Genomic DNA, 27,732 nt, shown 5'->3' with positions numbered 1-27,732 from the left:
ACTGCGCGGCTCGCTAAAGTTGGGAGGACTTTAGCGAGCCAGTTTCGACCCTCTCAATACCTCTGTCAGACCCCGTTTCCCGGCTACCCTTGTGAACAGGAATCAGAGCTTAGCGATTAACGCTTTTATCGATTCAGGTGCCGATGGAAGCTTTCTTGATGCCGAGTTGGTGGAACAGCTGGGGCTTTCCAAGGAGCAATTGCCGGAAGCCATTGAAGCGACCACTCTGAACGGCAGTAGGCTGGCACGTATCACGATGAGGACTGAACCGGTTAAGATGCTGTTGTCGGGGAATCATTCGGAGATGATTTCATTCTTCATTCTGCCGTCTTCCCATGTTCCTCTGGTCCTTGGATACCCCTGGCTGAAGGAACACAATCCCACGTTCGATTGGGTGACGGGCAAGGTAACGAGTTGGAGCCTTGATTGTCATGCTAACTGTCTCAAGACTGCCTGTCCCCATTCGGTTCCCAGTCAGGTGATTGAGGCTAAACCCCCCAGATTTGTCCCTGGTTCCCGAGACATATCACGATTTGGGGGAAGTGTTCAGTAAGCAGAAGGCTCTGTCACTCCCTCCCCACCGACCATATGATTGTGCCATCAACCTGTTCCCTGGAGCTGTCTACCCCAAGGGAAGGTTATACAGTATCTCCCGCCCTGAACGTGAGGCTTTGGAGACCTACATCAAGGAGTCCCTAGCTGCTGGTCTCGTTCGTCCCTCGTCATCACCCCTGGGGGCAGGATTCTTCTTTGTGGGTAAGAAGGATGGCTCTCTTCGACCGTGTATTGATTATCGGGGGTTGAATGACATCACGGTCAAGAACAAGTATCCCCTGCCCTTGATGAGTTCTGCCTTCGACTCCTTACAGGGTGCTACGGTGTTCACCAAGCTAGACCTACGCAATGCGTATCACATGGTCCGGATCAGAGAGGGAGACGAGTGGTTGACGGGTTTCAATACACCGATGGGTCACTTCGAGTATCAGGTGATGCCGTTTGGACTGACCAATGCTCCAGCGGTATTCCAGAGTATGGTGAACGACGTCCTGAGAGATATGATCGGTCTCTTTGTGTTTGTTTATCTGGATGACATTCTGATCTTCTCGAAGGAACCTTCCGACCACGTCCAGCATGTCCGGCAGGTTCTGCAGCGATTGTTGGAGAATCGCCTGTTCGTGAAGGCCGAGAAGTGCGAGTTTCACGCCCACACGACATCCTTTCTCGGGTACATCATCTCCAGGGGAGAGATTAGGATGGACCAGGAGAAGGTTAGAGCGGTTCTGGAATGGGCCCAGCCCGGTACGAGATTGCAGCTCCAGAGATTTTTGGGGTTTGCTAATTTCTACCGCAGATTCATCCGGGATTACAGCCGTGTGGCCGCTCCGTTAACTGCCTTGACTTCCAGTATCAGGAGCTTCAAGTGGAATCCGGAGGCGGATCGAGCGTTTCTGGATTTGAAGAGGCGATTCACCAACGCACCGATTCTCTCTCAACCGGACACGGCCCGTCAGTTCGTCGTTGAAGTGGACGCGTCTGATGTGGGAGTTAGCGCCATCCTGTCGCAGCGATGCTCCACGGACAGTAAACTCCATCCCTGCGCCTACTACTCTCGTCGCCTTTCGCCTGCGGAGAGGAATTACGATGTGGGTAACCGGGAGCTTCTCGCGGTGAAACTTGCCTTGGAGGAGTGGCGCCACTGGTTGGAGGGGGCGGAGCAACCGTTTATTGTCTGGACTGACCACAAGAATCTTGCTTACGTGCAATCGGCTAGACGTCTCAACTCCCGTCAGGCCAGGTGGTCGTTGTTTTTCGGACGATTCAATTTTTTCCCTGACGTTCCGACCTGGATCTAAGAACGGCAAGGCGGGACGCCTTGTCTCGGATGTTCTCCAAGACGGAGGAGAGTGGGTCCAAGACCGAGACAATTCTCCCCCGGAACTGCGTCGTGGGAGCTGTTAGGTGGAAGATTGAGGAGGAGGTGATGGCGGCCCTTCGGACGCAGCCCGGTCCCGGTAACGGTCCACCCGGTCGGTTGTTTGTGCCTGAGTCGGTTCGTCCTGCGGTCCTCAAATGGTCCCACGCCAGCAAGATGGCTTGTCACCCTGGCGTGGCTCGGACGATGGCGCTTCTTCGCAGACGTTTTTGGTGGCCTGCCATGGCCGAGGATACTCGGGGTTATGTTGCTGCCTGTCCAGTGTGTGCGCAGAATAAGAGTACCAATCGCCCAGCTCTGGACTACTTCACCCCCCTTCCTATTCCCCGCGACCATGGTCGCATCTGGCCCCTGGACTTTGTCACTGGGTTGCCCGCTTCTGAGGGGAACACGGTCGTTCTGACTATCGTGGACAGATTCAGCAAGTTCGCCCACTTTGTGCCAATTGCCAAGCTTCCCTCTGCCTCGGAGACGTCCGAGATCCTGGTTAGGGAGGTTTTCAGGGTCCACGGTTTGCCCAGTGATATCGCTTTCCGACCGTGGCCCTCAGTTTACCTCTGCTGTCTGGAAGTCCTTCTGTTTGGCCATTGGAGCTACAGTCAGTCTCACATCTGGTTTTCACCCCCAATCTAATGGTCAGGCGGAGAGAGCCAACCAGAGGATGGAATCCACGCTACGCTGCCTGGCCTCTTCCAACCCCACCTCCTGGGTCTCTCAGTTGCCTTGGGTTGAGTATGCCCACAATACTCTCCCTACATCTGCCACTGGGATGTCTCCCTTCCAGTGCCTGTATGGCTACCAACCTCCCTTGTTCCCTTCTCAGGAGAAGGAGCTCTCAGTGCCTTCTGTTCAGGCCCATATTCGTCGTTGCCACCGGACCTGGCATCGGGCCAGAAAGGCACTCTTAGAGTTTCGGACCGGTATCAGCTCCAGGCGAATCGCCGCCGGATCCCCGCTCCCACCTATACCATCGGAGATAGGGTCTGGTTGGCCACACGGGATCTTCCTTTACGGACTGAGTCTAGGAAGTTGTTACCGAAGTTCATTGGTCCGTTTGTGGTGGAGAAGGTGATCAATCCGGTGGCAGTTCGACTCAAACTCCCGAGGACGCTCAGAGTCCATCCCACCTTTCATGTCTCCTGCCTCAAGCCTGTTTTCCTCAGTCCTCTGTTGCCTCCTCCGCCTCCTCCTCCTCCTCCTCGGATGATCGGAGGTGGTCCTGCCTACACGGTGCGACGCATCATGGATTCCAGACGGCGGGGCCGGGGTTTCCAGTATCTCGTGGACTGGGAGGGGTATGGTCCTGAAGAGAGGAGTTGGATTCCGCGGCGACAGATCCTAGATGCTGACCTCATCCGTGACTTCTACCGCCTCCATCCTGGCGCTCCGGGGAGTCCGCCCGGTGGCGTTCGTCGGAGGGGGGGTACTGTAACGATCCCGGCAGTCTGAGTCGGGTCCTGTCTGTGGACTAGTTTTTCTGCTCGTGATCTCCAGTTTCCCGAGGGTTCTGGAACGCTCCGGGGAGCTCTCTTGATTTCCGCACCTGCATCCCATCAGCAATCTGCACACCTGGTCCTGATCATCACCCTTCTTAGGCTCTGGCCTAACATCCATTCCCTGCCGGATCGTTAGCCATGAACAGTAGGTTTACCAGAGTATCAGTCGGAGAGCTTCTAGCCGTTAGTTTTGTTGTTTTGCACCTTGTTGATTTGTTGTTTACTTACCTCCGTTTTGTTCCATCTGCAGTCACTCGTCCGGAACCTTCATCCAACCTCTGCCTGGTGGTCGGCGGCTGCCGAGCCAGGATTGGATCAACCACTGCACCCCCCAACAACTAATCAACGCCGCCCGCTCTGTTCCCTGGATTATTCAGCATCACTCTTGAACTTGTAAATAAACACTCACCTTCGTTTCAACTTACCTTGTCCTGGTCTGCTTCTGGGTTCTGGCTTTGTAACTCGTGACAGGTACGTTTTAGCCGGCGAACGCGCCGCTAAAAGTGCCTCCCATGAGCCCTCGACGTATTTCGCCAATGAAGGCATGGCAGGAGCTAAAGGCTCTGCCGCTCTTCTTGGCCTGGAATAGGGGCCGCCCTCCATTAAGTCAACCTCCGGTGCGGAGGGAATAGGGGGCAGCGGTATTTCCAGCCGTCTAGCAGCTCTCTCAATGAGACCCGGAAAGTCCGTTCTCAGAGACGCTGCGGTGAAGGACAGGGCTTCTGACCTCTCAGAGCCCGTGTCGTCATCACCATAGGAACTACAAGCCCTCTCTCTAACCAAAGGAAAGGGGGGCTTGAATGTATGAGGGACGGGGTCTGACTGTTCCATTGGAATGTCAGCCTCCTCCTTATAGTCCCCATCATCCCCTGAGTCTGCGCCGTCTGATGATGCCTCTGAAGCAGAGGCTAGTATCGACAGCACGTCCTCTAGGGGGATATCCTCCCTAAAAAACGCCCAACGCTGCTTCCTCTCCTTTTTAGAAAGGAGGGCGCAGGAGGCGCAGTTAGGGGGATTGCAGACGCCCTCTTTGGCATGCTGGGACCCTAGACACACGAAACATAAGTCGTGGGAGTCGCCGGCCGCCATGGAGGAGCATCTGCATTGAGCTCTGAAAAGAGCTTTTGGGGGTGGAAAATCTCCTGGTGTGCTCATTTTAGGACGACGTCGATGACTGGAAATTCGATGGTGTTCTCGTCCTGAGTCTTCTCTTCTTTTCTTCGTCTCTTCTTGGCTTCTTCAGTCTAGTCCAGTCGCTGAAGATAAAGGGAGGCTGATTGAGGGGAGGCATCCCCTCTTATAGGGACACCTGTACTCCTATTGGCTGCAGGTGTGTGCATAATTTTTTGTCAGGCTGATGCTGCCTTAGGGCAGTGGGTAAACCAATAGGAGCAGAGCTCCCCTATGGGGCGGAGCTCCACGATATAGAACTAGACATGGCATTCAATGGAAAATCCACAGTGGGCCCTGGTCAAAAGCAGTGCACTACATAGGGAATAGGGTGCCATTTGGGATATAATTTGGGATATAACCACAGTCAGTGTGAATTCAGTCACAAAAGTTGATTGGTATCATGTAAAATGCCTCTCCTCTAAAGTCTTCTTGTCTGTGTTCTTGCTTTACAGGATGAAGATGACGATGTGACCATTAGCTGTTGCTTTCCCTATTGGGATTCCTTGAAATTGTTGAGGAATTTTTAAATGATAAAATCCAGATAATCTCGTGTTTATTTCATATTTTATGAACTGGTCATGGTTGTCCACATTTGCTAGTTAATGATAAAGTGATAATATGATCCCACAAGTTGACATTCGTTGCAGTACTACAATGATTGCAGATTATTCAACAACCACAAGGTGGCAGGGAAAGCTATCCATTTTGTATTGGTTTTGTTAGAGAAATACATTTGCTTTGGGGCTTTTAAAATGCCTGGGTCTAAATTACACAGAAAATGAGCAGATGCAATGTTATTGAGTCATTTGTCTTTTTAATGTAATATTTTGCATTACACCACTATAGCTATTATATTAACTGAGATAAAAGGTATTTTAATTAAATTAATTAATTGAAAATGTAATCCTTGTCTCTGTGGCTTTAGAGATCAGACTCTCTTGCTTATCCTGGTTAGGGTTGTAGAGGCCGCAGTGATAGTCTGAAAAATTGGGAAAGAGGACAGTCACTAACACAGAAAAACATGAATGAACTACCACAGATTGAATGGGGCAGGCAATTCATTTTCTTTTCTTTTTTTAGGGGGGCTTGGGTTAGTGCTAACCCCTAACTTAGGACATTAGGACAAAGTGCATTCAATTAAATTTATTTTAATGCAACTATATTACAGTAATACATTTAAAAGCGTAGTGATGACATTTACCTCAACCATGTCCTCCCCTTGGATTTCTCGGACGTGGGAGAACTTTTCTGTATCGCAGATGAGCTTCCCATCCTCCAGTCTGGCAGTACACTATGGGTCAGAGAGGAAACACAAAACACTCACACACCCTGCTGCAGCTGCACCTACTGTATGTAAATATCAAACTACAACAAAGGAGACAGATACATAGCACCATGCAAATAAACAAAGCTTTGTGATGCTCTCCCACTCTCCTGGCTGCTGAACAAGCAGAGTCATGACCATAGGTCCATGCACGTCACGTACAATTTCATGAATTATGAATTACCTTAAACTTTCTCCCATCCATGGCAGTGATTTCTGCCTCATTCCCTATAGTGAATGAGTTGGTGACAGTACGGAGAGGAGTCTCAACTCTGATGGTGAAGTTGTCACCCTTCTGCTCAATTATTGTCGTTGGCTTGACACCCTTGATCATTTTGACCAACATCTCAGGGACAGCTAAAGAACATAATTGCGACATAAAAAAACAACCATTATTGACAAAGTTTCTAGAATACAGTACTACCATTGAACACACTCATGAGATTGTTCTAAGAAATGTGTATGTGAGTTCTCACCCATTGCTTTAAGAAACTCTTCATGGTTATTCTGACTGTGGATTTTCCATTTTCCATTGAATGCCATGTCCAGCTCAGTGGTCCTGTTGTCCAGCTCAGTATTGGGATTAGCAGCAGGCAGTTGTTCAAACTCAAGGCAAATGGATGCTAAATCAATATGTTGTGACAAGTGTCTTTATTAAGAAATAACTCTCTCCTCCCTCTTTCTCTCTCCCTTTCTCCCCACCCACACACACTGGTCGTTGCCATGTTAGGGATTTTGCCTCCCTGTTATTCAGGTATTTCCTCATGCCACAGTAACCGGTGGGAGGGCCATGCCCTCACTGCCCTGTGTTCATCAGGGAATATTTACTTAATGTAACATCCAAAGTCCTACAAAAAATACACAGCCCCTGTAGTTGAGTGGAAACATTCATGGCTATTTGCACATATACAATGACACCAGGGTTCAAACCCTGAATCTACTCTTCAAGTTGACTTCCTTTAATATATCTCCCCATTTCTCATCTATCAAATAAAGCATAGAAAATACTATTTAAAAATCGGTAGCCTATCTTAATATTACTGAAATTAATTAATGACTAGTCACAGATTTGTAATCAACTTAGCCATCAGGGAAGAAATCAAATATTATTTGTTAAAGTCATTTGAGTAATGCAGGGTAATCTAATTGATATTGCACATGTAGAGAAAGTGAGGGAGGTGTGGGGTTGTGAGCATGTAATCAGTTTCACTAAGCTCTCTGTTCACTTTTTGGCCCTAATGAACAATGTAGCTCTTTCTCATGGGACTGCAGCTTTCTATAAATCAATTTCCAAGCCATGGATTGTGTTCAGGATAAACATTGATCGATGAGGAGTGTTTTGCATCGTGAGAGTCTGACAAGAGAGGAAATTAAGACAGAGATAAAAGAAGTGCTGAAATCCATCAGAAATATTTAAATTGATATTTTAGTCCTTTACCAGACACTCTTATCCAGAGCGACTTACAATTAGTGAAATTATCTGATAAGAAAAATAACTGGCATGGACAGAAAATCCTACACTGAAAAAACAATATTTTGTCATAGCAGACAGATTTAATGCACAATGGATGTATCACAAAGACATATTGACACAGAAAGCTGACGTTCAGCTCATTCGCTGTGACATCGGAATTTTCCTCACAGAGGCAAAGAAGTAGACAGTCAGATATACTTATTGTTGGTTTCTGATTATTCACAGAAACAACAACAGCTTTCACAGTGAAGACAAAATCAGTTCAACAGTTTCCACAGAGATATGTGTCTCACTGACCATCCATCTCCTGCAGTTTAATCAAAGTGACTAGGGCCAGAAACAGGGCCCCCTATCTTTTCTTAGGGCTTTTTTTGGGCCAGGCCTCAGAAATTGAAACATAAAGGCAAAATGTTTGGGACAAACACTGGAGCTAAGCCAGATAGTGGACATACACCATACGTGGTCCATTTCAATGGAGCCCTATAAGCCTGTCAAGCAGGCCAACGGTCTGTGTCCTCTGTCTTCTGAGAGCAGTTCCTGGGGATGACAGGTAGAGGGTGTGCTTCTGTGTTAAACACCCAGTCCTTCAGAGGCAGGAGATCGTCATCAGAGAACAGCAGGTATAGATACCTGTAACACACCAGAGGAGAGGAAAACACTATTAAAATGGGGTACAAAAGGAAGCAAACACTGACACATATTACAAACTCTATACAATAGTGTACAATACTGTTATGTTATGGTTATTGCCAGTGTAAAGCGCAGAGAAAATACAAAGATAGAGGAGGGAGAGGAAAACACAATTAAGATGAAATATATAGACAGAGAAAGAAAGTAAAAATGGACACAGGTGACAAACTCTGTACAATAGTGTTATGTTATGGTTATTGCTAATGAAAAACACAGAGAAATGACAAAGATAACACAAATTATGCTTGTATCTTTTCCTTCACTCACTTGAGTGTTTCTGCCAGAAAGAAACTCTGCTGCAGGTTGTCGTGTTGGATTATATGGCCGTAGACATCAATGATACCAGAGAACCCTGTGGCAAGTCGACAGTGTCGCTCCAGAGCCTGTAAAATAAAAGTACAATCCCATCTTTAACTAACTGCAAGAATCAGACCATCATTTCCATTCTACATGCAGTTGGTTTTAAGGTTATGTTACTTCAGTGTAATCACACATAGGACTACAGTATCAAAATGGGCTGCGAGGAAATGTATCACTGGATCATAGGTCAATTTATTGTACTGTATTTATCATTTATATAAATGTATGGCCTGACCTCCAGAGCCTCCCAGCCCCACTCTCTGTACTTGGGGTCATGGGTCAGTCTCCACATGTACATGTAGCTCTCCACGACCTCTGGCCTCAGGATGTAATGCCTTTCGTTTACTCTGGGAGCTGTGGCCTCCGCTCCATCATCAAACCGGAACACCTCTGGGCCCAGTTTAGTGGCTGTTGGATTTTCGGTTGGATTAGAATTGACAATGCATTGTGCTAAACATATTGTTTGATCTCCAGCACCTGTTTAGAAAACACTGGATATGCATATTTAATATTTGTCATATTGTGCATATTTAATATTTTTTGTATTGTGCATATGTCATATTTTATTATTGTGCATAATTATGTAATATGCTGGAGAACAGTCATATGAGAGAGAGAGAACTGTATGATTGTAATTGTTTCTGCCAAGGTGCTACACTCAGGGATTGAGACCAGGGCCCCGTGTGGCTCAGTTGGTAGAGCATGGCGCTTGCAACGCCAGGGTTGTGGGTTCGATTCCCACGGGGGGGCCAGTATGAAAACACAAAAAAATGAAAAAAATGTATGCACTAACTGCAAGTCGCTCTGGATAAGAGTGTCTGCTAAATGACTAAAATGTAAATGTAGTATGTGCATAGAGAAGGGAGTCCTACAATCTTATAGGTTAACTTCATTCCCTGCAACTACTTGCAGACGCTCTTCTAATACTTTATACTTTTATAAATACACTTTACTCTATATGTCCTTGGATATGTCTATAGGCTACCGATATGCATATCTGTACATATACAGTGCATTCGGAAAGTATTCAGACCCTTTACTTTTTCCACATTTTGTTACGTTACAGCTTTATTCTAAAATGGATTAAAATAAAATAAAAATCTTCATCAATCTACACGCAACTTGATTGGAGTCCACCTGTGGTAAATTAAATTGATTGGACATGATTTGGAAAGGCACACACCTGTCTATATAAGGTCCTACAGTTGACAGCGCATGTCGGAGCAAAAACCAAGCCATGAGGTTGAATGAATTGTCAGTAGAGCTCCGAGACAGGATTGTGTCGAGGCACAGATCTGGGAAGGGTACCAAAAACTGTCTGCAGCATTGAAGGTCCCCAAGAACACAGTGGCCTCCATCATTCTTAAATGGAAGAAGTTTGGAACCACCAAGACTCTTCCTAGTGCTGGCCGCCCAGCCAAACTGAGCAATCGGGGGAGAAGGGCCTTGGTCAGGGAGGTGACCAAGAACCCAATGCTCACTCTGACAGAGCTCCAGAGTTCCTCTGTGGAGATGGGAGAATCTTCCAGAATGTAAACTATCTCTGCAGCACTCCACCAATCAGGCCTTTATGGTAGAGTGGCCAGACGGAAGCCACTCCTTAGTAAAAAGGCACATGACAGCCAGCTTGGAGTTTGACAAAAGGCAACTCTCAAGACCATGAGAAACAAAATTCTCTGGTCTGATGAAACCAAGATTGAACTCTTTAGCCTGAATGCTAAGCGTCACGTCTGGAAGAAACCAGGCACCGCTCATCACCTGGCCAATACCATCCCTACGGTGAAGCATGGTGGTGGCAGCAGCATCATGCTGTGGGGATGTTTTTCAGAGGCAGGGACTGGGAGACTAGTCAGGATCGAGGGAAATATGAACAGAGCAAAGTACAGAGAGATCCTTGATGAAAACCTGCTCCAGAGCGCTCAGGACCTCAGACTCGGGCGAAAGTTCACCTTCCAAAAGGACAACGACCCTAAGCACACAGCCAAGACAACGCAGGAGTGGCTTCTGTAGTCGCTGCCAAAGGTGCTTCAACAAAGTACTGAGTAAAGGGTCTGAATACTTATGTAAATGTTTTATTTTATTTACCTGTTTTTGCTTTGTCATTATGGGGTATTGTGTGTTGATCGATGAGGGAAAAAAACAATTTAATCAATTTTAGAATAAGGCTGTAGCGTAACAAAATGTGGAAAAAGTCAAGGGGTCTGAATACTTTCCGAATGCACTGTACATGGATGTTTATGTGGACCTATGAATATCTAACTCATTTTGGCCTCAATGTCCACCCTGTGAGGTACGTATCTTGATAAACACACTTTAAAAAGGAAATCCGATCTGTATCCGAAACTGAAGCTTGGACTCCATTAGGTATTAAGACACATTCTCAAACTAACACCTTGTTCAACTGCACTGCCAGTAAGTTGGCAGGTATCGGAGGATCTCCCTTTCACATTCTAACTGATGCCCGTCACTTTGGCAAGAAGCATGTTCACAGGACTGTTCCCCTTTACATCCAGTCTGGTGAATGTAGAGGTAGTGATTTGCGATGAGAAGAAAGTTTGTGCCTTAGAGGGATCGTCAGTGAACATGAGCTACAATTTCCCTGATGCTGACTTTTTCTGGACATGTGACTTCTTCTGGTTTAACAATGACAACAAGAAGAAACGGAAGGACAAGACCATTCCCGAAGACTTCACAGATGACGAAGGGTATTACAGACATTTTGAGTAGCTTTATGACATTTGGGGAAATCTTTTAGAAGCCAACTCCTCCTTCTCTTGCACTTAAAGTCAAAGAGAAATAGTGACAATGCTGACTATCACTTCATGGTTCAGTCAGAGAACTCTGGACGGAAGTTCATTCAATCTGGAATCACTGTTACTGTCACAGATCTTAAGGTGACAAAGGAAACAGCCAATGTGCAAAAAAGGACAGAAAGTACCTGTAGCACCACCTGTACTCTGAGTGACAATCCCAACCCCAGCTACATCTGGTACAAGAATGGACAACATTTACCAACCGAAAGACCCTGAATATCAGCCTGTACCTAGACCCAGTTTGCAGTAAGGAACAGGCAGTTACTCCTGTGCTGTAAAAGCATGTGAGGATCTCCACTCTCCTGCATGTCTCCTTGGTAACTGCTGGGATGTAATAAACACAAGACCATCTGTGCCTTCATCGAGACACCTGTCAAAATCCCTTGCAATTACACATTACCCCAGTAATCAAACCATCACACAATCTGGTCAAAAATCTTTTTTAAATAATTGGACTTTCCGGATCGGGAAGAGTACCATGGTAACAAGGAGAAAGACTGCACCCTGAGAATCACCAACCTGAGAGAGACTGATTCAGGTTATTACAAATTCACGTTTAAAACGCAAGGGGGTACAACATACCATGACCATTTGGGGTCAATCTGTCTGTCACAAACATACAAGTAAAAGTTACACCTCACATTGCAAAGGAGGGAGAATCAGTCCTGATCTCCTTCCTGCAAGACTTCCTGTCCAAACTTCAGTTACTTCTTTTTGTATGAGAACAAAGTCGGGTCAAGAACAAAGTCCAAGGTCACGTTTCTACAGGCAGTCAGAAAAGAGCATGCAGGCAGCTACTTCTGTATTGTAAGAGGCTTTGAGAATCTCCCATTGGAGGTACACCCGTTGTGAATTATGGCCCCAAGAACACTTCAGTGTCAGTCAGTGGTGAAAGAGAGGAGGGCAGTCGGTGACTCTGAGCTGCAGCAGTGATGCCAACCCACCAGTGACGTTTTACACCTGGTACATGAGCAATGGGACTGAAGTGAGCGTCGTACAGACAGGAGAAGGAAGAGAACAGTACATCATCCCCACTGTCAGTCTGGGAGACATGATCAGTACAACTGTACGACTGAGAACGAGATAGGAGCTCAGAACTCTACCCTCTTGGATCTTAACACTGGTGTGTCTTCACAGTGTCTGTTTTGTTTTATGTACTGGCTGTGGTGGTGGTTGTCCTGGCTGCTAAAGCTTCAGTTCTCATATACTGTACACTGAAGAGGAGAAGCAGGAAGTGATGTCAGATGAGGAAGTGATGTCAGAAGTGACACCTACACAGGCCTTCAGAGAGATCTGGATGACACCTACACAGGCCTTCAGAGAGATATGGATGAAACCTACACAGGCCTTCAGAGAGATCAGGGTGACACCAACACATCCTTCAGAGAGATCAGGGTGACACCTACACAGGCCTTCAGAGAGATCAGGGTGACACAAACACATCCTTCAGAGAGATCAGTGTGACACCTACACAGGCCTTCAGAGAGATCAGGGTGACACCAACACATCCTTCAGAGAGATCAGGGTGACACCAACACATCCTTCAGAGAGATCAGGGTGACACCAACACATCCTTCAGAGAGATCAGGGTGACACCAACACATCCTTCAGAGAGATCAGGGTGACACCTACACAGGCCTTCAGAGAGATCAGGGTGACACCAACACATCCTTCAGAGAGATCAGTGTGACACCTACACAGGCCTTCAGAGAGATCAGGGTGACACCAACACATCCTTCAGAGAGATCAGGGTGACACCAACACATCCTTCAGAGAGATCAGTGTGACACCAACACATCCTTCAGAGAGATCAGTGTGACACCAACACATCCTTCATAAGTTGCCATGTTACTTAATTGTGGCATGTAAATATCAAAGGCAATGAAATTGAATACAATGTGTAATGTTAGTTAATGTTATGTAAAAGATGTGACATTGTTATTGTTTTGTTATTGGTCATGCTATTTAGGAAAGCTTGTTAAGTATTAACTAATGGTAATTCATCATTAGTCCATCCTCTTAGTGGATTCTTACTGTTAACACCTTTACAGGTGACTAACTAACTATTAAACCTGTCAAGCATGAACTAATGATGTAATGCCATTTCTGGTTGGGATTGGGGATGGGGCTTTGTTGGAGCATGGGATTGAGAGTGGTAGTGGATTTGTTGTTTGTTTTCGCCCTTCGCCTGTAAAATACTGAAAAGCCAAATAAATAAAAACGTAATTAAAAAAGCATTAACTAATGGTGATTCATTTTGAATCCATCCTCTTTGTGGGGTCCTATAGTAAAAACGGTTCAGACTTTAACTAACGAATTGTGGTTATGCCATGACAGCATGTCAATTACAACACCCTGTAAGGCATCTAATTGGGCTTTAAACTGGGTTCTGAGTATATCTAGATGTGCTCTTACGTGTACGTCTGTAGGACTCGTGGCAGGTATGGGTGATATTAGCAGCCAGGTCCAGTTGGTGCTGCCTGGTCTCTGGACTGCCGTGTTCAGCCCCGATCCCGATCATCCCTCCAGAGAAGCAGGCCAGGTGACCCATTTTGTGGTCTAGTATACCCCCTCTCCACTCAGCCACGTAGATCAGCCCCCCAGGAGACCTCTGTACTAGGTTCTTCTCTATTGCCTAAAGCAGTGTACAGTAGATGGGTATCATTAGTAAACAACATGTGAAGAGTTTCATTCTAAAACGTGATATATCCATTAAAAAAAAAAATTCATCAGATGTCTTTGCCTCTTTTCACGTCCTCTCTTCCCTTTTGCTGCTCTGTTCTATGGTTCTGTTCTTGTTCTATGGTTCTGTTCTTGTTCTATGGTTCTGTTCTTGTTCTATGGTTCTGTTCTTGTTCTATGGTTCTGTTCTTGTTCTCATGCTTCACCTATTGCTTTTCTGCTGTTATAGCATTATGTGGTTATAGCATGCAACCTTATACTGTAAGTGTACCTCCAGAGCAGCATAGTACATCCTTTTAGCAACTTCATCCGTCCTGTCTGACATCAGGTAGGATTTTATTAGATACTCGTAGAAGCTGTCACCAAGGGCCCCAATGGAGACATAATCTAAAAAATATAAGAAATAACGCATGATCTGCCATGCCATATAACACACGTGGCTGTTTTCAGACAGGACAATAACATCAAAGAACAATGTAATCCCTCTTAGTTTAATGAAGGACTACAATCACTCAATAGTCAGATAGTGACTTACGCTGTTCCCAATTCCCACTGACTGGGTTGAGAGCATTTGGGTAGAGGCCATGTGGCTTGTCCAGCTGGTTCAGATGTTTCCTAATATTCATCACCTGAGGGTGTAGAGAAGACAGACAGCGAGAGAGACAAAAAATGAGTTCATGTATTTAACAGTTGAGGTCAATATTGGGTATTCTTTTGAAGCACGTGTTATTTTCACAAGACATCTGGTTTCAAAGCCTTCAAAACAAAAGCATTATATATGTGAAGCTCGTGGAGTTACAGCACTCACTTTCTCTGTATAAATGGGATCCTTGGTAAGTTCTGACAGGTGAACAAACTCCAGATGCAGGGTTCCAAACTCTGCTAGAACACTGCTCCTCCCTAAATCCCCTCCGGTTGACCTCCTGGAATCACTAACACAGGAACAGACATGAGCGAGAAATGCTAGCCTGACGACTCACACAATTCTTCCGCTGCTCTGTCATTTGCTACATACTATAGTCTGAGACTGCCATCATTGAAGTTGTTTGTGGTGACGAGGAGCGATTGGATCGTCTCTAACCAATCAGAGTATCAAAGCCAATTACGATTTTTCAAACAGCCACTTTACCGACGTGTGTCCCAACCCATCTGTTTCTGGACCAATCAGACGGCCCCCAATGTATTCACATTCGGTGAAGGGTCGGGGGTGTGGGGGGGTACTCAGATCCAGACCCATTTCGGAGAAGTCCGTGGGTTTGGCATAGCGTTTGGCCGGAGCAAGGAGTCTGGGTAGCCAGGCAAGAGAAATGTAACATTTGAAAACTGCCCACTGTCCTGTAGAAGTTGTACCAGCAATAACACATACAGTGGTGTGAAAAAGTGTTTGCCCCCTTCCTGATTTGTTATTTGTTTGCATGTTTGTCACACTTAAATGTTTCAGATCATCAAACAAATTTAAATATTAGTCAAAGATAAACACAAGTAAACACAAAATGCAGTTTTGAAATGAAGGTTGTTATTATTAAGGGAAAACTAAATCCAAACCTACATGGCCCTGTGTGAAAAAGTGTTTGCCCCCCTGTTATAACACAACTCAACTGTGGTTTATCACACCTGAGTTCAATTCCTCTAGCCACACCCAGGCCTGATTACTGCCACACCTGTTCTCAATCAAGGAATCACTTAAATAGGACCTGCCTGACAAAGTGAAGTAGACCAAAAGATCTTCAAAAGCTAGACATCATGCCGAGATCCAAAGAAATTCAGGAACAAATGAGAAAGAAAGTAATTGAGATCCATCAGTCTGGAAAAGGTTATAAAGCCATTTCTAAAGCTTTGGGACTCCAGCGAACCACAGTGAGAGCCATTATCCACAAATGGTGAAAACATGGAACAGTGGTGAACCTTCCCAGGAGTGGCCGGCCGACCAAAATTACCCCAAGAGCGCAGCGACGACTCATCCAAGAGGTCACAAAAGACCCCACAACAACATCCAAAGTGCTGCATGCCTCACTTGCCTCAGTTAAGGTCAGTGTTCATGACTCCACCATAAGAAAGAGACTGGGCAAAAACGGCCTGCATGGCAGAGTTCCAAGACGAAAACCACTGCTGAGCAAAAATAACATTAAGGCTTGTCTCATTTTTGCCAGAAAACATCTTGATGATCCCAAAGACCTTTGGGAAAATACTCTGTGGACTGACGAGACAAAAGTTGAACTTTTTGGAAGGTGTGTGTCCCATTACATCTGGCGTAAAAGTAACATCGCATTTCAGAAAAAGAACATCATACCAACAGTAAAATATGGTGGTGGTAGTGTGATGGTCTGGGCCTGTTTTGCTGCTTCAGGACCTGGAAGACTTGCTGTGATAAATGGAACCATGAATTCTGCTGTCTACCAAAAAATCCTGAAGGAGAATGTCCGGCCATCCGTTTGTGACCTCAAGCTGAAGCGATCTTGGGTTCTGCAGCAGGACAATGATCCAAAACACACCAGCAAGTCCACCTCTGAATGGCTGAAGAAAAACAAAATGAAGACTTTGGAGTGGCCTAGTCAAAGTCCTGACCTGAATCCTATTGAGATGCTGTGGCATGACCTTAAAAAGGCAGTTCATGCTCGAAACCCTCCAATGTGGCTGAATTACAACAATTCTGCAAAGATGAGTGGGCCAAAATTCCTCCACAGCGCTGTAAGACTCATTGCAAGTTATCGCAAACACTTGATTGCAGTTGTTGCTGCTAAGGGTGGCCCAACCAGTTATTAGGTTGTAGGGGGCAATCACTTTTTCACACAGGGCCATGTGGGTTTGGATTTTGTTTTCCCTTAATAATAACAACCTTCATTTCAAAACTGCATTTTGTTATCTTTGACTAATATTTAAATTTGTTTGATCTGAAACATTTAAGTGTGACAAACATGCAAACAAATAAGAAATCAGGAAGGGGGCAAACACTTTTTCACACCACTGTACATTATGCATTGGGCACATTCAGAAATGTGTTAAAAAAATGTTTTTTTTCCAATTTGCAAATTCTACATTAGTTGAAATGTGAAGGTTAAGTTACTAATACTGTTTGGTTAACTGAATTACACCATGACATTCAAGGGTCTCTGTATAGATTTTTTTTTATATAGGCTTAACAATAAAGATGTAATTTAAACGGTAAAAATTCATTACCTTTAAATGTGGCATGAAGTGCCTTGAGAGACTAGTCAAGGATCATATCACCTCCACCTTACCTGTCACCCTAGACCCACTTCAATTTGCTTACTGCCCCAATAGGTCAAGAAGAACACCTACAGTGGGGGAAAAAAAGTATTTAGTCAGCCACCAATTGTGCAAGTTCTCCCACTTAAAGATGAGAGAGGCCTGTAATTTTCATCATAGGTACACGTCAACTATGACAGACAAATTGAGATTTTTTTTTCAAAAAATCATATTGTAGAATTTGTAATACATTTATTTGCAAATTATGGTGGAAAATAAGTATTTGGTCACCTACAAACAAGCAAGATTTCTGGCTCTCACAGACCTGTAACTTCTTCTTTAAGAGGCTCCTCTGTCCTCCACTCGTTACCTGTATTAATGGCACCTGTTTGAACTTGTTATCAGTATAAAAGACACCTGTCCACAACCTCAAATAGTCACACTCCAAACTCCACTATGGCCAAGACCAAAGAGCTGTCAAAGGACACCAGAAACACAATTGTAGACCTGCACCAGGCTGAGAAGACTAAATCTGCAATAGGTAAGCAGCTTGGTTTGAAGAAATCAACTGTGGGAGCAATTATTAGGAAATGGAAGACATACAAGACTACTGATAATCTCCCTCGATCTGGGGCTCCACGCAAGATCTCACCCCGTGGGGTCAAAATGATCACAAGAACGGTGAGCAAAAATCCCAGAACCACACGGGGGGACCTAGTGAATGACCTGCAGAGAGCTGGGACCAAAGTAACAAAGCCTACCATCAGTAATACACTACGCCGCCAGGGACTCAAATCCTGCAGTGCAGACGTGTCCCCCTGCTTAAGCCAGTACATGTACAGGCCCGTCTGAAGTTTGCTAGAGTGCATTTGGATGATCCAGAAGAGGATTGGGAGAATGTCATATGGTCAGATGAAACCAAAATATAACTTTTTGGTAAAAACTCAACTCGTCGTGTTTGGAGGACAAAGAATGCTGAGTTGCATCCAAAGAACACCATACCTACTGTGAAGCATGGGGGTGGAAACATCATGCTTTGGGGCTGTTTTTCTGCAAAGGGACCAGGACGACTGATCCGTGTAAAGGAAAGAATGAATGGGGCCATGTATCGTGAGATTTTGAGTGAAAACCTCCTTCCATCAGCAAGGGCATTGAAGATGAAACGTGGCTGGGTCTTTCAGCATGACAATGATCCCAAACACACCGCCCGGGCAACGAAGGAGTGGCTTCGTAAGAAGCATTTCAAGGTCCTGGAGTGGCCTAGCCAGTCTCCAGATCTCAACCCCATAGAAAATCTTTGGAGGGAGTTGAAAGTCTGTGTTGCCCAGCGACAGCCCCAACACATCACTGCTCTAGAGGAGATCTGCATGGAGGAATGGGCCAAAATACCAGCAACAGTGTGTGAAAACCTTGTGAAGACTTACAGAAAACGTTTGACTTGTGTCATTGCCAACAAAGGGTATATAACAAAGTATTGAGAAACTTTTGTTATTGACCAAATACTTATTTTCCACCATAATTTGCAAATAAATTCATTAAAAATCCTACAATGTGATTTTCTGGATTTTTTTTCTAATTTTGTCTGTCATAGTTGACGTGTACCTATGATGAAAATTACAGGCCTCTCTCATCTTTTTAAGTGGGAGAACTTGCACAATTGGTGGCTGACTAAATACTTTTTTTCCCCATTGTACTTCTGTGTTTTGGGTTGTTGTACTGTTGCATCACCCAACTTCTGCTGAGCTTCAATTGGTGGACAGATAGCCTTACATTCTCCAGCAAAATGTCTTGATAAAACTTGGGAATTCATTTCTTTCCGTCGATGATAGCAAGCTGTCCAGGCCCTGAGGCAGCAAAGCAGCCCCAAACCATGATGCTCCATCCACCATACTTTACAGTTGGGATGGTTTTTATGTTGGTGTGCTGTGCCTTTTTTTCTCCACACATAGTATTGTGTGTTCCTTCCAAACAACTCAACTTTTGTTTAATCTGTCCACAGAATATTTTGTCAGTAGCACTGTGGAACATCCAGGTGCTCTTTTGCGAACTTCAGACGTGCAGCAATGTTTTTTTTGGACAGCAGTGGCTTCTTCCGTGGTGTCCTCCCATGAACACCATTCTTGTTTAGCGTTTTACTTATCATAGACTCGTCAACAGAGATGTTAGCATGTTCCAGAGATTTCTGTAAGTCTTTAGCTGACACTCTAGGATTCTTCTTAACCTCATTGCGCATTCTGCGCTGTGCTCTTGCTGTAATCTTTGCAGGACAGCCATTCCTAGGGAGAGTAGCAACAGTGCTGAACTGTCTCCATTTATAGACAATTTGTCTTACCGTGGACTGATGAACATCAAGGCTTTTAGAGATACTTTAGTAACCCTTTCCAGCTTTATCCAAGTCAACAATTCTTAATCTTAGGTCTTCTGAGATCTCTTTTGTTCGAGGCATGGTTCACATCAGGCAATGCTTCTTGTGAATAGCAAACTCAAAAATGTTTATAGGGCAGGGCAGCTCTAACCAACATCTCTAATCTCGTCTCATTGATTGGACTCCAGGTTAGCTGACTCCTGACTCCAATTAGCTTTTGGAGAAGTCATTAGCCTAGGGGTTCACATTCATTTTCCAACCTACACTGTGAATGTTTAAATTATGTATTCAATATAGACATGAAAAATATAATAATGTATGTGTTATTAGTGTAAGCCCACTGTGTTTGTCTATTGTTGTGACTTAGATGAAGATCAGATCAATTTTATGAACAATTTATGCAGAAATCCAGATAATTCCAAAGAGTTCACATACTTTTTCTTGCCACTGTACATGGCGGAACTATCAGTGTGTGGCCCTAAAATGAGTAATTTCACAGGCATATTATTTCACAGTGTTATTGGAGATAGCTGTAGTCAGACAGAATTATATGTGGTAAGCTCTAACCAGCTTTGATCACCCAGAATAATCATTTCTGATTGTGACAAGCCTTGATTGGCTGGGACAATAGGTATTTGTTGTGACAGAAAAGTGTTGATTGGATAGAATTAACATCATAGGCTGAGACAATCTATAGTTGTGTCTTGGATATCCATATTTTTGTCCAGTTGTCAGCAGACAGCACGGTTCATGTCTGAAATATTATTTTGTCTTTCTGATAAAAGAACCTGGAGAATAATCATGATGACAAGAGTCTATTCTGCTATAGATGAGGAGCAGATCCTGACCCGTTAGTCTTTGTCTTCTTCCTAGACCTGTTCCTCATTCACTTCCATAATATCCTATATTTAGATATGGAGGAGGGGATGTTGATCTTCACCCACTCTGAGCCTCTGTCATTCCCAGACACCTGACACATCGATCCCAGATAAGCCTTTGATTGACAGCTGGGGAGAGGGAAGCTGACAGGCTGCCAGAAGCATCAGCTTAGCTTCCCCTTGCTCTAATGGCCATGGCAGATTGCTTCACACTTCTCACTCACTTCACACCTACTTTCCTTAGGGACTAGGAGAGAGAGCTGGGCCATCAGGCAAAACTGAATATATTGACTCTCACTTCTGCAGTGAAAATGCATTTAGAGTAAAGATGAACAGGATGGATTCTCTCTCTCCCTCCGATCCAAATGTCTCTTCCACTGTGGTTTTAATAGCATTACCGGTATTTGATCAATCCAGAGTTCATCAAGTGTAACACATGATGACACACTGCAACTACTTAGATGACGATATATAGTCCTGCAATCTATTTACACAGTCCAAGAATTACGCTACCTACAACAGCATAGCTACAATGTGTCAGTTTATGTATATTGCTTCAGTGAAGACTACCCTGCTCCAGCAGAAGAGGTATTGTATACCCGACTAGGAAATTCTACCCACCCGGCCAGGTTGACAACTCCATGTGGGATGCCTGTGGGAGTGTTGAAGGCAGGTAACAGATTTCTCCCCAGCTCCACCACTTTCCTTTTAAACACCTGGAGAGACAAGACAGGTGTTCAGATCAGTCCAGTTCAGTTCAGTTGAGACAGCTCAGTTGAGTTGAGTCAGTTCAGTTCAGTTCAGTTGAGTTAATCTAAAGTAGTAGATGTGTGACTTTATGGGACAGCTCAGGGCTTCATGCCCTCTTCTCAGTGTCTGTCTGGTTGCGGGTGGGGTTTGGCAAGGGACAAGAAAAGGGGAGGGGTGTTGTAGTCCTCATTGTAGTTCACCTTTTGTCTTCCTCGACTAGATTTTTTTGCAATTCAGTTATAAGTGTATCCAAGTAGACTGCATCTAGTTCAAGCTTTTCTTCTATGCTGAAACCACATTTTCAGTGTATCACTTTTCAGGGAGTGTTAATAGGCTCCAGCTGTGGCAAAGTTGGTGTCCCATTTAATGTTTCCTGTCCAGCATGTCCCCAAAGGAAAGGTGCCTAATGACTCTCCTTGTTATATCCAGTAGGGCTGCGACGATACCAGTATCACAATATTTACTCCATAGCAAAAATGAAAACACAAAGCAGACCAAACTCTTTGGTCCTTTAAAACCTGCTTTATGTAAAATATTGTGTTCTATAGCTTGGAAAATAAATACATGTGACTCTGGATGACAACATAATGATGTTTGTTTCCAACATTAGGGCTGTTTTCCTAAAGAAGTTAAATCCCTCTTCGTGTTTTGTTTCCTTGCCACGATACTAACAAGTATCTCGATACTGGTATCGTCCCGGCCCTAGTATCCAGGTGGACCACATAAGTAGTATCTAATGATCCACAAGCACAACTTACAAAATATGCCATGCAGCTAAAATAAAGATTTTCACCAAAGTAAAGCCAAAGTTCAAAGCTGGAGTCAAAGATGAGCTTGGGACACCTTGAGCCTGTAGCAGTGTTCTGGCTGTCTGAAATGCTGCATTCTTCTAAACCAATTACTGCCTCTGTCTGAGAACAAAGCAGCCAGCAACCACAAACAAGCAGTCTTGATTAACCCTCAATATAAAAGTCTGAGAAAACTCTCTGCAGGATTGAATGAAACTGGGACTGTGATGATGAGTATCTTATGTTTTCTTTCATTTCTGAAAAGACTATCAAGATAAATAATTGTAAAGAGAGAGCTGGATTATTAAGGCTTGAACAAGTGTCCTTGAGATTGCACAGCCATGTATTCACATCAAGAACTGAGAGCACATCCTTGTGAAGAAAAGTGCTCTGGCAGAGGAAGGCAATACTGGTAGTCATGTTGCCATGGTTATCTGAAAATATATTGTAATCTCACCCAGTGTAATTGATCACCATACAAGGAGAAAAACACAGGCTGTTGGGAGCTGTCCATGGTGTTGAATGTCCTCCCAACATTCATACCGGGGGCCGTATGTGTCAATCGTCTCAGAGTAGGAGTGCTGATCTAGGATCAGGTTCCCCATGTCCATGTTATCGTAATCATTGTAATCTAAAAGGCTAAACTGGTCCTAAATCAGCACTCCTACTCTGAGACACTTGACTCTGAGCCCCAGATTTTAAGCCACTGTTTAATTAGAGAAGGCACAACTGGGCCCTAAAACGGTCTTCTTAATTACTTCCTGGTCTGGTCCTTCATCCTGTTCCCAGCTGTGATAACTGACCATCCCCACAATGGATCAACTGCAATGGAACCATTCTACGACAGAGCCTGCTTAGTTCCTAGAAAGAATGCATTGATCGTGGATCAATTCCAGAACTCAATCAACCTATATAATTTCAGTAGTGTGCGTGGTATTGATGGAATTCTCTAATCTGTCCGTGATCGATGCATTCTAGGATATATACGTTTTGACAACTGCACACATCAACCAAAGATGTGATGGTGGTTCTCTTTGATTCTCTTAGGTCATTTATTTGAGCGTCCACATTCTCAGGCAAGAGGATGTAGAGCTGTTTTCCTGAAGACAGATATCTTTAGGCTTCATATGACGGTGGGAGACATTATGCCCTGAGTAATACCGTTGTTAAGAAATGTAGAAATGTGATGAATAAACTGTGATGGATGGATGGATCTCACCTCCTCTCCTGTTAGGTAGTAGGCAGACAGCAGGCCACCCACGTAGCGGATATTCACTTCAAACAGAGATGCCTCTCCACCCTGTGGGAGAGAGAGAGAGCAAAAGAGAGAGAGAGAAGCGGGGAGAGAGAGAGATTGCTTTTCATTACAGACAAGGGATACTTTCTATTCTGTCTGACGAGCTGTCGGAGGTCTGGCTCCAGGGTGATTTAAGGATGCTTTTCATTTTCTTCTCAGCGGGGCATAATCTCCATGCCTGTACCATGATTGATATGCAGGTCCAGCATTCTCAGGGTGACGTCCCTATCCAACTATCCAACTCCAACCTGTCTGCACGCTGTTCTGGATTAGATTTAAACAGCTAAAGTGGCCTATGTATAGCCCCACTGACAACATGAATTAATTGTAATAAGGGAAAAATGACCCACTTACTACACTGAGGTTCAGGTTGTTCTCCACCCACTCCTTGGCCTCCTGGTACTCTTCACCAAGCCCCATAATGTAGAGGGTATCCAGAGAGTCCACGATAGAGGCACCTCTTAAACCACCTGTGACACCAAAACACACACACACACAGTATAGACTGCACTGCAGACCAGAGACATTAACTGCTATGGACTGCACTGCAGAGACATTAACTGCAGAGACATTGACTGCAGAGACATTGACTGCAGAGACATTGACTACAGAGACATTAGTTTGTAAACTTCCATGTAGATACAGTATGTTCAGAAGCAATGTACTGGAATGCCATATAGTACGTCCAGGGAGCCATTTACTCACCAAATGTCCTGCCATCATTGCCATTCCTGGAGAGAGGTCGCAGCTCATTCTCCCCCCATGCGTAGCGCTTATAGTTGTCCCAAGCAAACTTCATCATCTGAAATAAAAATACATGTGGTAGAATATCAGTGAAATATGTATACTTGTTTTAGTCATAATAAACAAACAGATGAAAACCTTTAATTAGCTTCAATATCAAAATTGAACAGCTCATTGCAGTCGTTTCATAATCTCCATGAAATGATATTATTGCAATAGGATGAGGTCATTCAAGCATCAAATCTCTGTGATCCGAGGGCTCCCTCTGGAACCAGCAGTGACATTAGTAACAATCAACATCCATTCCTCTCCTCAGCCTGCTTATTCACATGGTTTAGGCTAATGCATGTAATGGCTTATACATTATATTAGCATAATATGCTTCTCAATATGCCTAATTAACTTCTCTCACCATGTCTGTTTATATCTCAAGAGCGAATAACCTACTCCATTAAACAACTCCTCTGCCTGCAGTCCTTGTCAACAATCTACCAACAGTGAGTTGCAATAAGCAGTAACTGTTTATCAGTTCGTTTCTTATTACCTCTTGGCATAGATTAGCAGTTATCTTGAGGTAACTGTAGGTAACTGCGTTAGGGAAAAATAATAAAATAAAATAAAAAGGCTGTAGTTCTGTTGACACTGGCTCTGGCTTTTGTGGTGATAGGACAATGTGTGAGACAGGTGGACAGAGTAGGGAGAGATGAGTTTTGGAGATGATGTGTTGCTTTATTCATCAAAACAGCCGTACCAGTGAGGAAGATAGATAGGCCTACTCATGGTCTTTCACCGGAAAAGCCTTGGGGTTGACCTTTGTAATCAAGATGACCTATTCTGGATGGGATCTTTGGCACCTCTGAATTATCTGCCTTCAATAAAGTATCAGATGGCCCTATTTCCCCTCCAGGGGTTTGAAATGACACAGAACATCCATTGATAGGAAACTTTGGAAGAAAGAAAGACCTTGTATAAAAATTGAAGGGGTTTTAGGTTGACATTCAAGCTTGTTTCACTTTGTTGCAGCCGTGTCAATGTCATTTTATACTTCCACACAATTAATATCCAAATGAGGCCAAAGATAAGTCACATTCTCCTTGCCAAGAAATGCACAACAACCCAAGACCAATCTCTGGCAGTACAATTCTTAACTGATATGATACTGTAATAGCTTTCTGATGTTTTGACCCTCTATTTCTATAAAAGAAAACTTGTTTGACTGTAAGTAGCCCTATTTATGAAAAACCGATCAAAAGAATAAAAGCTTCTGTTTGACTGTAAGTAGCCCTATTTATGAAAAAACTATCAAAAGAATAAAAGCTTCTGTTTGACTGTAAGTAGCCCTATTTATGAAAAACTGATCAAAAGAATAAAAGCTTCTGTTTCATTCAGGAGAATCGTGGCTGAATAGCAATATGGATCACTCAGTCTACAGTTGGTCTACAGTCATGGGCTTTGCAAATAGCTTGCCGGGTAATTAATATGTCTCTATTCTCTGTTTGAATGAAAGAAGCTACTGTACGTTGTGTGTGGGAATATTCACCCCCCCTAGTTGCTGTGTGTGTATGTGTGTGTGTGTGGGAGGCTTTGGAGATGTTTGTAATAAGTAGTGTCAGGTAAAGGCTAGGGTGAACAGCGGATATGACTGTTGAAGTCAGGAGAATCATCATGTTTGACAGTCAGGATCCTGTGCCCCAGAACAATGAGGCCCAATGTGTGTTCCAAATGGCCCCCTATTCCCTATATAGTGCACTACTACCCATAGGACTCTGGTCAAAAGTAGTGCACTATATAGGGAATAGGGTGACATTAGTGACATAACCCCAGTGTCTGGATGAATGGAGCAGCCCAGCCAATCAACCAGCATTACAGCAAGAGGTCTGTACAGTAGGCTTTATGACCCCTGCCCCCCACACACTTACCATGCAGCACCATTATTGATCTGGAGATATATATATACTGATGAATTTGTCTGGCTTTTAAAAAGATGCCAACTGCATTCCCTCAGTGAGGAGACAACATATCGTTTTCAGTCTGGGGGCTGTGCTAGAATCTTGGCTATTTGGTATAAAATGCACATTAAATCCTAATTCAATTAAAAGTGTGAATCATTGAATAGACCTATAGCCTCAAGCATGTTGTTGCCATTAACAGTTATTTGCTCAAAGACATTGATTGCTCAAGCTATTACTGTCCTCCTGCCTCCACATAAACCTGTCTGGAGAAAAGCGTTATCCTATCCTATTAGGCTACCATATGGCAATGCATTGGCCTATCACCACCACCACTTACCACCGAATCTTACCTCTTTTACTTTCTCCCGACGCTGCAGAGATTCAGGATCACTAGGTTTGCCATAATTTGCGCCATATGGCGGTTTCAGCATACAATTCCTCAACTTCACCCTCACAGGTGAGCGCGCGCGACTCGATACGACCACGCCCCTTGTATGCACCTTGTTGTCGGCAGCGTCACCTTCAGACATATGTTCCATTGAAACTGTTCCTTGACTCCTTCCCTTGTTATTATTTCTCTGTTTTCCATTTGAAGATGAAAGTTGTGATTTTGAACGTAGCACTCCAATATCCAACGGAGGGGCTCTAATGAGCCCATATCCAATGGGTGAGATGGGCTGTGCACGTTGTCCATTCACAGAGTCGGTGATAACTGCCGAGCTGTCCGAATTATGTTGAAAAATACGTTTCAAACGAGATGTTTCAGGCAAAAAGAACAAAGCTCCAAACCCCAGACTTCCGAGAACGAGTAAGAATATAAATGTCTGCGGTAAACGAAGCCCCACGACTGAAGTTTTACCTGCGAGCGTTTTGAAAATCATCTCGTCTCAGTTTGCCAACACAACAGCTACATTGTTGATACTAAAGTGAATTGTTGTCTCCTTACATTTTCCCTCATGACGGTTACAACATAAAGAAAATAATTGAACTTATTTTGTTTGAGTATAATTCCAACGGTAAATCTTCCCAGAGTATGGAGAGAACACCCACTCGTCCGTCATAGCGATTTTATAAATGCACGAGCCATTCATAATCAGGTCTCGTTCACTCAAGCATGTTCAGAATTCTGATACGCTGTACAGTACCTGTGTGAATCTAGCCACAATTAGGATTAGCCACAATAGTGGAATTTGCGGTTCGGCTTCAAAATAAAAGTCCCTCATTGAAACATGAACGGATACAAATAGTGGAATATTTTTTGCCCTTCAGTAGGGGTGGGAGGGCCAAGAGACCAGAGGTGGCTCGGGTTAGGGTGTAGGGTTTGAGCATAGCCTGAAGGTAGGGAGGGGCAGTTCCTCTTGCTGCTCCATAGGCAAGCACCATGGTCTTGTAGTGGATGCGAGCTTCGACTGGAAGCCAGTGGAGTGTGCAGGGGAGCGGGGTGACATGGGAGAACATGGGAAGGTTGAAGACCAGGCGGGCTGGATAAGTTGCAGGGGTTTGATGGCACAAGCGAGGAGCCCAGCTAGGCTCCATATTTGGACTAGAGAATGCTAAACAAGATTGGAATGTTGTTATATAACTTAAACATAGATTTAATTAATTTAATAATAAACAGTATAAAAACAGTTCAAATCCCACTGTGGGTGTATTAGACTGCATAATTGCATTGGGGGCATACAGTGCCTTCAGAAAGTATTCATAGCCCTTGACTTATTCCACATTTTCTTGTTACAGCCTGAATTCAAAAAATATATATATATTTCTCACCCATCTACACACCATACCCCATAATGACAAAGTGAA

At 44.2% G+C, this 27,732-nt stretch overlaps 2 protein-coding genes across 4 annotated transcripts; both read right to left on the bottom strand.

Annotated features, from left to right (window-relative positions):
• Positions 1-5,396: 5,396 nt before the first annotated feature.
• LOC121571857 (fatty acid-binding protein, liver) lies at positions 5,397-6,629 on the bottom strand. Its single transcript, XM_041883603.1, has 4 exons — positions 6,403-6,629; positions 6,111-6,283; positions 5,804-5,893; positions 5,397-5,581 (listed from the first exon to the last, which is right to left on the bottom strand). Exons 1-4 carry the CDS (start codon positions 6,467-6,469, stop codon positions 5,531-5,533), a joined length of 381 nt encoding a protein of 126 aa, XP_041739537.1. The 5' UTR covers positions 6,470-6,629; the 3' UTR covers positions 5,397-5,530.
• Positions 6,630-7,334: 705 nt separating this feature from the next.
• LOC121571854 (mannosyl-oligosaccharide 1,2-alpha-mannosidase IA) lies at positions 7,335-27,082 on the bottom strand. 3 transcript variants are annotated; one of them, XM_041883595.2, is made up of 13 exons: positions 26,277-27,082; positions 23,936-24,032; positions 23,585-23,700; positions 23,153-23,233; positions 21,017-21,111; positions 15,052-15,231; positions 14,754-14,877; positions 14,481-14,574; positions 14,217-14,332; positions 13,679-13,898; positions 8,686-8,858; positions 8,358-8,473; positions 7,335-8,030 (listed from the first exon to the last, which is right to left on the bottom strand). In XM_041883595.2, exons 1-13 carry the CDS (start codon positions 26,805-26,807, stop codon positions 7,892-7,894), a joined length of 2,082 nt encoding a protein of 693 aa, XP_041739529.1. In that variant the 5' UTR covers positions 26,808-27,082; the 3' UTR covers positions 7,335-7,891. The 3 variants fall into 3 exon arrangements, with proteins under 3 accessions (XP_041739529.1, XP_041739530.1, XP_041739531.1); XM_041883596.2 differs by lacking the exon at positions 15,052-15,231 and having other exon boundaries at positions 26,277-27,080; XM_041883597.2 differs by lacking the exon at positions 15,052-15,231 and having other exon boundaries at positions 14,754-14,868; positions 26,277-27,080.
• Between the last annotated feature and the right edge of the window lie 650 nt (positions 27,083-27,732).

Source organism: Coregonus clupeaformis, chromosome 8 (genome assembly GCF_020615455.1).
Source record: "Coregonus clupeaformis isolate EN_2021a chromosome 8, ASM2061545v1, whole genome shotgun sequence".
In the NCBI taxonomy this organism is placed as follows: domain Eukaryota; kingdom Metazoa; phylum Chordata; class Actinopteri; order Salmoniformes; family Salmonidae; genus Coregonus; species Coregonus clupeaformis.
Note: the sequence above shows the minus strand (reverse complement) of the source record. Positions and strands in the feature narration are given on the sequence as shown.

What these genes read in the sequence shown, in the direction of transcription:
- LOC121571857 (XM_041883603.1), bottom strand. Translation starts at nt 6,469, where the DNA reads ATGGCATTCAATGGAAAATGGAAAATCCACAGTCAGAATAACCATGAA. An exon ending in AGAGTTTCTTAAAGCAATGG is followed by an intron (nt 6,284 to 6,402) that starts GTGAGAACTCAC and finishes TATGTTCTTTAG; the next exon opens with CTGTCCCTGAGATGTTGGTC. An exon ending in AAGGGGAGGACATGGTTGAG is followed by an intron (nt 5,582 to 5,803) that starts GTAAATGTCATC and finishes CCAATTTTTCAG; the next exon opens with ACTATCACTGCGGCCTCTAC.
- LOC121571854 (XM_041883595.2), bottom strand. Translation starts at nt 26,807, where the DNA reads ATGATTTTCAAAACGCTCGCAGGTAAAACTTCAGTCGTGGGGCTTCGT. An exon ending in GTCGGGAGAAAGTAAAAGAG is followed by an intron (nt 24,033 to 26,276) that starts GTAAGATTCGGT and finishes TTTTTATTTCAG; the next exon opens with ATGATGAAGTTTGCTTGGGA. An exon ending in AAGTGGCTGTTTGAAAAATC is followed by an intron (nt 14,878 to 15,051) that starts GTAATTGGCTTT and finishes TTCCTGTGTTAG; the next exon opens with TGATTCCAGGAGGTCAACCG.